We start from the raw sequence: 8487 nt of genomic DNA, 5'->3' as shown, positions 1-8487 counted from the left end.
TGTTTTAAAGCTATCAAAGCATGTTTTATGATTTTTTAAAAGGTAAATAAGTGCTTATTGACGTATATAAAGCGTGTGAAATTTTGCTATTACCTATGACATAAGCTTCTATTATTTTGATCTTGAAGTTAAATTTTAACTTTATTGTTAAACTAAAGTTTTTTTGTTGTTACGTAAATTTTATTTAGTTTTAGTTAATTTATAATTTAGCTAAAACACATAGTTCAGCAAATAAGAAGTTTATGTATTATCAAATTTAAATCAATAAAGAAAAAGTTAGTTTTATATCATAATTATAATACCAAACCTTTGTAATGAAGTCAGTGATAACATTACAATCAAAGTTTAAAAAAAAAACAGTTTCTTAATTTGTTTTTCCAAACAAAAAAACAAATAAATAAGTAAGGTTTTTAACACATTGGTTTTCTTAAACAAAACGGCTAAAAAACAAAATTATCCTAGAACTAAGAAGATCTGAAGTTGTAAAAAATTGAACAATAAAATAAATACGGAACAAAACTTTATTAAAAATACTTAACTAGAGTTTATTAAATCTATTTTCTAACAGACATAACAACAAATGTTTACAGTACTTTTTTATTTTTGTTGTTGTGTTATCCTATAAAATTGCTTGCTAAGATTTCTACTACCAAACAATAAAATTAATAATGAAAATATAACTGCCGTAACATAGTTTTAATGCTAACATTAGTTAATAATGAAAACAAACTCGAGATTAAAACACCTAAAGTCATAGTTGCACTTACAAAACATATGTTGTTGTTATTTAACGCTAAAACCTATACATTTTTTCCCGTATCGTTTTCCTTAATTCCCCTTTAAGACAAACTCAAAGCAACTTTTGTTTAAAGATTTAAAGGTGACTCAAGGTTTTTAAGGTTTGAAGTTAATTAAGCAGTAGTTAAAAAATTAGATATAGTAAACAAATAATAAATACTTAAGTTTTAGCAACAATATTTATTTTTAACCAAAGTTTACAACTACATAGTAATACTAAGTTTGAAATACAGTTAACTCTATTAATGTCTGTATAGTATAGTCTTTCGAAAAATGTGATATTATACACAATCAGATATAAATAAAAAATATTTAACATGCTATATTTACAAATATTTAAACACTACTTAATTTGTAATTTTTTAACCTAGACCTTGTTATATACAATTTGCAAAATTTGTTACAACTTGTGTTTCAGTGTGTTTCTTTAGATTGTAATTGATTGTTTACTAAGCATTTCTTTTTTAACGCTATAATTAAAAATTGAAAAAAAAAATTAGAAATTTAAATTTTTACAATTGTTAGTAAGTTTTTTATTGAAAAAATAACTTCAAGTAGTTTTTGCCCTAATTAAAACAAAGTAGTTATACTTATTACCCTTCCTTCGATAAATGATAACAACAGTTTTTTTTTAAGTTGTTAGTATGATTTCAACACTAAAATAAAACTGGTAATTATGGTAAAATTTTTTGATTGAGTTTATGCTTTCACACAACTTATTTAAGCTTTTTTTCAGTTAATTTTTAATTTTTCATCAAGTCAAAATACTATAACCACTTAAAACTATCAATAGACTTGGTCATTATTATCATTATTGCTGTTTAAACTTTTATGATATATAGGAATTTTATTTTAGTTGTTTCTAAAGTATGTAACAAGGTATTTTTTCAAAGAAGCACTATTTTTACAATTAAGTGCTAAAGAAAAAAATTTTGGTAATTAAAACCACAAATCTACATTTTGTTTTTACTTTTATATTAAAACAAAAACTTATGAAACAATTGAATATAAAATTGAATTAAACAAAATCTTTTCTTTTATTATCAACTTAATAAACAAAAAGTCCAAATAAGTCTATTTAACTTGGTGAGAGTAAATTAAATTTATAAAAGAAATAAATTTTTATATAACTAAAGTAAAAAAATATTTTAAGATTCTAAGATCTTAAGTAACTAAGTTATTTTAAAATTTATACATGCTTTACTATCAAATAGTAACACAAATTAAATACTTAAGTTACAAAGTTTATCAAAAACCTAATGCGCTTGTCAATTTTATGGTAAAGTCTTTTGAAAACTGTTTTTAATTGTTTTAGAGGCTTAAAAAATGATCAAAGCATTTATAGATACATTCAATTATTTCTTTAATTTCTTAAACAAGAAATATTTAAAAGTGTGTATTTCTAAAAACATCCTATACCAAGTGTAAATGTTGATTGTAAGATATTTTATTTAATCTTCGACGTATTTCCTGTTTAAAAACTTAAATTAAATCAATAATAAAATGTCTAAATACATAAAAAACATTTTCCGTTTTTGTGTTTTTGAATTTAGACAGTCAAGTTAAGCTTTTTGTTACTCAAAAGTTTGGTAGTAAAATTACCTAATAGATTTTTTACTTGAAATCAAATATTAAAGATCTAAAGTATCTGGTGACGTAACTGTACTTGCTTTGTCGAAAAGTTTGGCTTTGATTTTAAACATATATGTTTTAAATTAAGATAAATCAAAATCAAGACAAGTTGTACAAATGTTTCAGACTTGATGCTTGGGCGTCAAACTGCATTCAGTAGTAGATATTTATCCATGCAAATAATTTTTTACACAAAAACGTTTTGTTAATATAACATTATTTAACTATTGTACTTTTTAAATACTTATAGCTACAACTAAATTATATATTTTTTAATATTTCTTACGATCGCCTAAAAATCATGAACTTAAGGAATAACTTCACTCAAAGTTTACAAAATGTTAAAACTTTTAAACTAGTAATAATAAATGAAATTTCAATAAAAATTGTAGCTTCGGCTTGGTATGTATTTAACTTCTAGGTTGACTATTTTGTTTTTTAGAACATATAATTTATGTCTTCTGTTTTATAACACTTTGTTAAACGTTCTTAGTTCGTTAGTTTTTGCTTCTTATACTTTCTCTTATGTAATATCAGTGTTTGTTTTAAACTAATTGTGTTTATGAAATATTGATCTCTTTAAAACTAACTTAAACAATAGTACATGTTATACATATGTATAGGCTTGAAGAATATTACAATAATCAAAGCTAAACTAAGTTTAACATTAAAAAGTTTACCATACTAATGAACTGTAAATGTTTAAAACAGAAAACATTTACAAAATAGAAAATAGCTTTTTATTTTCAATTCTCGTTAGGTATACTTATTTAATGTGAGAAAAATGCTAGTTTTAATACATAGTTGAACTTTTAAATATTATAACTTATGGTGATTTTAATTCTAAATTGAGCTTAATAGATGAGTTCTTGTTGCTAGTTTTTTATTTATTTCCTAACAAAAAGCTAATTTTTATGGTTTTACAGATTAAGCAAAATATACAAGTTGTTATCAAAAGTATACGTTAATATAAAACAACAATCTTAATTGGTTTTGATTACTGTTGAAGTTTTACTATGCTAAAGTTTTATATATGCAAATTTAATTTAGTTTGACAAAAGTATTTAATTTTCTGAAATGAATTAATTGACAAGTTCTGTTTTGTCTAGTAAAGAATTTATTTACAAGTATTATTTATTCTTTTACAAAAAAGCATTTAAAACAAACTTTTTTTTTATGTAGCTAAAAGCTGTTTTTTTGAAAGTAAACACTAATTATTTGTTTATCCTTTAGGCTTATTTGTTATGTATTTATTAGTCAGTAGTAATATTTATCATTTGCATACGTCAGCATAAAAACGAAACCTTTGATTGATGTATAATTTTTATCCAAAAGTAAATAATTTTACGTAAAATATTAAAAAATTTTAAACAGCTGTTCATCTTAACAAGAAACATGTTAGAAAAAAAAAGTTTACAGTATTATGTTACATAAAGTCTAATAAAATCTTATTTATATAAGCACAAAAGACTTTCGTTTTTTGATAAATAAATATTAATATTATTTTATTTTTCAATTTTTTGTTTTATATCCATTAGTAAGTCATACTGTAAACATTAGTTATACTAAAACGTAAGCTCTGTTTGCTTTGAAACTTTAATTCAAAAGCAAATAGTTTTACGCAACATATTTTATTCAGCTGTATAAATTATCAAGAAAACGTAACTTACAAAAGATTAAATGCTTATGATATTTTGTATTGTTTAAAGTTTTCTTATATTTGATTAAAGACTTTTTTTTCATAATTTTTTTTTGAAATATTATTTCTAAAAGTGTTAGTACAAAATACTGTAAATTTTATTTACACAAAAACGTAAGCTTTTGTTTGATTTAAAAATTTAATTCGAAAGCCAATAGTTTTACGTAACAAAATTTTTTCAGCTGTACAAATTATCAAGAAACGTAGTATTTTATACGTATCGTATATATAAAATCAATATTTAGTAAGATATTTTTCTAAATATTTTCTTAAATTAGTTTGACATTTTTTTTGTTTAAAGCAAAGTAAGTCTTTAATACGTATTTATTTTGATGAACATAAAGAATTTTTGTATTTTTATCATAGAAAAAGGAATTAAGCTTCATATTAAGGATGTTAAATTAAATTTAAGTTTTTTTTATAAAAAATATAGTAAATTAGTTTGATCTTAACCAACCTAACCTACAGTTTTTTTTTTAATTGTTTAAGTATATACTTAATTGTGTTTTTTAAGTCAGTTTTATTAAAAACAATTGTTTTAAAATATGTTTGCTTAGTTGTTAAAACTTCAACTTATTTTTTGTTAAGATACTTTAACTTTATTTCAAAAGAAATAAAAAAAGCATAAAAAATTATTTCAAAAACGAAACTCTGAGAAAAAAAGTATAAAAAGACAAACTTTAAGAAAAAAGAACGAGTAAAATGATTGTATATAAAACTTTTCTGTTGTCTAAAAAACTAGTCATAATTTATTATTTTTTGAAGTTCAGAATAACAACTATTATTTTTACAGTACTTTTACTATTTAATTAAAACTAATAAATATGAAAATTGCAACAAAAAGAAAATATTTAGTGTTTTTCGTGATAGCGTCTGTGCTAATAATTGTTTCAATGCAAAATAAAAGTGTAAACTCTATAAGATGGAGGTTTATTTTTGTTTATTGGTCATTGTGTCATTTTATAATTAACTCTTTATATACCTAAAAAAAAATTTTTTTAAATTAAGTAAAAAATTGCAGGTAGTATTAACACGATTACGTTTTATTTTCAAGTTTAAATATTAAAAACAATAAAGTTATACATTTTAAAAGTCGTTTTTACGTTTTATAGTTTTAAATCAGCTAAATGTAACAATTAAGAACTTGTTTAAAAAGTATGTCAAAAAAAATTATAAAACTATTATTTTTGTCTAAACAAGCTCATTTATTTTATAAAAGACATTACTTTATTTGAAAAAAAACTCTACTAATACTTATACGTAAATTATATTTTACAGTTCGAATATACAGTGTAGGGGAATTGTGTACAAAACCTGCAACTATTTGGGACCTCATTGTAGAACGTATGTATTGGGAGGTACTAGGAAAAGGAGATCTATTAATAATGGTAAGTTCATTGTTTAATAGAAGTTATGATCATTTATTTATGAGATAAAATGTTTTCAAGTTTCTAAATAAAAATAAAAGAACATAAATCTAATTATAAAGGACATTTGTTTTACGTTTTTATAAAAAGAAAGCATCTAGCAGTGTAACAGTTTTAATCTTTTAGAACATAGTTTATCTGCTATATGTTTAACAATTAATTAATTAAGTCTTAATAACATCAACTACATTTTGTTGATTTTAAAAAAGTAAATAAGATAGTTATTAAATTTTCTTAAAAAAAATCATTTTTTTTTGTACGTAATAATACATGTATTAAAATTCTGACATCATCAGTTAATTTTGAACTTAATTGTAATATATAAACACAATATACATATACAAATAATAAAACTTTAAACTAAAATTTAACTAAGTGAATACACTTTGTATATTTATAAAAACTTACTTTTTAAAGATCATTTTGAACATAATAAATTTTACAGTTGTAGATCGTAGAAATGGTAGAAAAAGAAAATTCCGAAAGAAATTAAACAAAACACATTGGTGTCATCTATGCACTCAAATATGTTACTAAATTGTTTTATTGAAAAAAATTCTAGTAAAAAGTATTATTTAGTTTATTCTTTAAAAAATATTAATACATGCAAGATAAAAAAGAGTTTACACAAATTTAAAACAATTTCTGTCACGAAAAACTTTTTTGAAAAATTCTAATCTCTTAATTTATATAAAACAAAAATTTATTTGCGCTTTTCTATTTTCTTGTGAATTACGTAAATAAAATGTTAACAAAATAAAAGTTTGCAAAAAATAAAAAAATTAAAGTAAGTGTTTTCAAACTCATTTTAAGTAAAACAAATAGCTTTTGTTAAAAGTTCAGCAAACAAAGATACAGTTATGTAAATTAAAATCTTCCGGATTAAGTACATTTACAGTGTGTAAATATATGACGTAATTTGTAGGTAATTTTCATTCTGTCATCTTTAGATCATCGTTTTACAAACTTTAATTCTTTTTTAATTTTTCATGTAATTTTTACTAGCATAAAAATCGGATAAGGAATAATAATTTATTAACTAGCAATGTATTTTTGTCTTATGAGTAGAGGAAAAGTTTTTAAATGCAATACATGCAGTTTTAAAATCTTTCTTTTTAAATCTATTTGGTTAAATTACTACTTTTATATTATGATAAAAATAAGTATACTTTGAGTAAAAATTCCTAAAATTTCTGACAAGATTGTTTTCATATGTAACTGACTATACTTTTTTTTACTTTATTTAAAGTTTCTAATTAGTTTAATAAAACTGTTTTGTTACTTGTACCACTCAAAGAATTATTCTTGTTAGTATAATTAATACATAATATTATTAACCTTATCAAAATCTCAATTTTCAATAAACAGTTTTAACTTCAACAAAGTTTCAGCATAAACGTTTATCCAATAATTTTAATTTTTTATTCTTAAAGGTAAAAATAAGGGATAAAATATTAAACATATACTATTATGAGATTCATAACTGTTAGTAAATACATAAAAATTGTAAGTTTTTTGAAAACTTTAAGTTAGATATAAGTATCTAAATTACCAGAAGATAACTTTTTTTTAAGTATTTACTTACAACTTGTGAGTGTCTTACGCTTGCGCAGAAAACTTGATGAAATTTATACATATTCTAACTGATTGACAACTGTTAATAGTTTCAATGTAACACCACATTTTAATTCAGCAGACTGATCTGTACGATTAGAATAAGCTATTGAAAAAGAAATTTAAATATGTTATGAATCTTAATGTATAATTTTGTTTAACTTTTTGATAATTTTCAAAATATTAAACACTGTGTGTATGTATGTTAAATAAATTTATGTCCTTTTTGAAATTCACACTAGTTTTATGTAAAAGTTTAAAAAAATAATTAGAAAAGTAACTTCCTACTTATTATAAAAACTTATAATTTATATCGTATTCTTCTTGCGCATACTATGTCAAAAGGTATATTTAATAAGTTAAAAGTAAAATAAAAAGACCTTTTTAATAAATATTATTTTTAACATTAATTTATTTAAAACTAAAAACAACTCATTTCAAATTCGTCAAATTAACTTTTAAGATTAGTATTTTGATATTTAAAATAGTTTTATTAGAAATAATAAACATACGTGAATTAGCAGCTTACTTTTATTACAAATTATTGAAAAGCAAATTATATTAATTCTTTTAAACCTACTGTATAAAGATCACAATATTGAAACATTCTAAACTTGTTTTAACTTCGGCTAACTTGTTGAAGCTCTAGCACACGGTAAACTTTTGGTTAACTGATTGACATGTCTGGAAGGAAAATTATGTTTAATACGCGTACTGAATTATTGATATTACAGACTGCATTAGTTCAGAATTTAGACATCTTGGTTTTGATTGAAGTTTATTTTGCACAAATTTTGTTAGCTCTTAACTTAAAGTTTATAGCTGTTTGATCGAAAATTGCTTAAATCATATAATTATTTCGTTACAGTTTTAAATTTTTTTCACATACAAAATTCAGAAGTGCATTTACAAGTGCTATTAACTTAAAAAAATTCTTAAATTTTTTTTTTGATAATACTTTTATTATTAACTGACTTCAATTATTTGAATATATTTTCACAATAAAGGGTCATATTTTACTTACGATAAAATTAAACTTGACAAACGAACAAGTTAAAAAACAATATAAAAGATTGATGTATTGAATTTTGTAAGAAAAAACTAACTACAAAGTATAAGTTGGTTTCAATTCGGTTTTATCTGTTAAACATTACCTTATATTCATTTTTCATTGATATCATTAATTAAAGTTGTTTAAATAGGCTAATGGAACATTATAAAATTAAAAAAGGAAGAGAATTAGAGAACAAAATATAAATTTTAGTTTGTGGTGCATGGTTTTTTATGATAAAGTACATATACTTGTATGTTTGAAAA

The 8487-nt window shown here is 21.7% G+C and overlaps 1 protein-coding gene across 1 annotated transcript; it reads left to right on the top strand.

Annotated features, from left to right (window-relative positions):
- Positions 1 to 4924: 4924 nt before the first annotated feature.
- Positions 4925 to 6093, top strand: LOC145830286 (uncharacterized). The gene is made up of 3 exons (XM_082938242.1): positions 4925 to 5057; positions 5408 to 5517; positions 6002 to 6093. Exons 1-3 carry the CDS (start codon positions 4954 to 4956, stop codon positions 6091 to 6093), a joined length of 306 nt encoding a protein of 101 aa, XP_082794368.1. The 5' UTR covers positions 4925 to 4953.
- The last annotated feature ends 2394 nt before the right edge of the window (positions 6094 to 8487 follow it).

The sequence above is a fragment of the Thalia democratica genome, chromosome 2, assembly GCF_965202585.1.
Source record: "Thalia democratica chromosome 2, ktThaDemo2.hap1.1, whole genome shotgun sequence".
Classification (NCBI taxonomy): Eukaryota; Metazoa; Chordata; class Thaliacea; order Salpida; family Salpidae; genus Thalia; species Thalia democratica.
The sequence above is the reverse complement of the archived record's forward strand: the minus strand, read 5'-3'. Positions and strand labels throughout refer to the sequence as shown.

Excerpts from the sequence above, each read along its gene's own strand:
- LOC145830286 (XM_082938242.1), top strand. The coding sequence starts at position 4,954 with ATGAAAATTGCAACAAAAAGAAAATATTTAGTGTTTTTCGTGATAGCG. Across the intron at positions 5,058-5,407 it reads GTAAACTCTATAAGATGGAG|TTCGAATATACAGTGTAGGG; the intron begins GTTTATTTTTGT and ends TATATTTTACAG. Across the intron at positions 5,518-6,001 it reads AAGGAGATCTATTAATAATG|TTGTAGATCGTAGAAATGGT; the intron begins GTAAGTTCATTG and ends TAAATTTTACAG.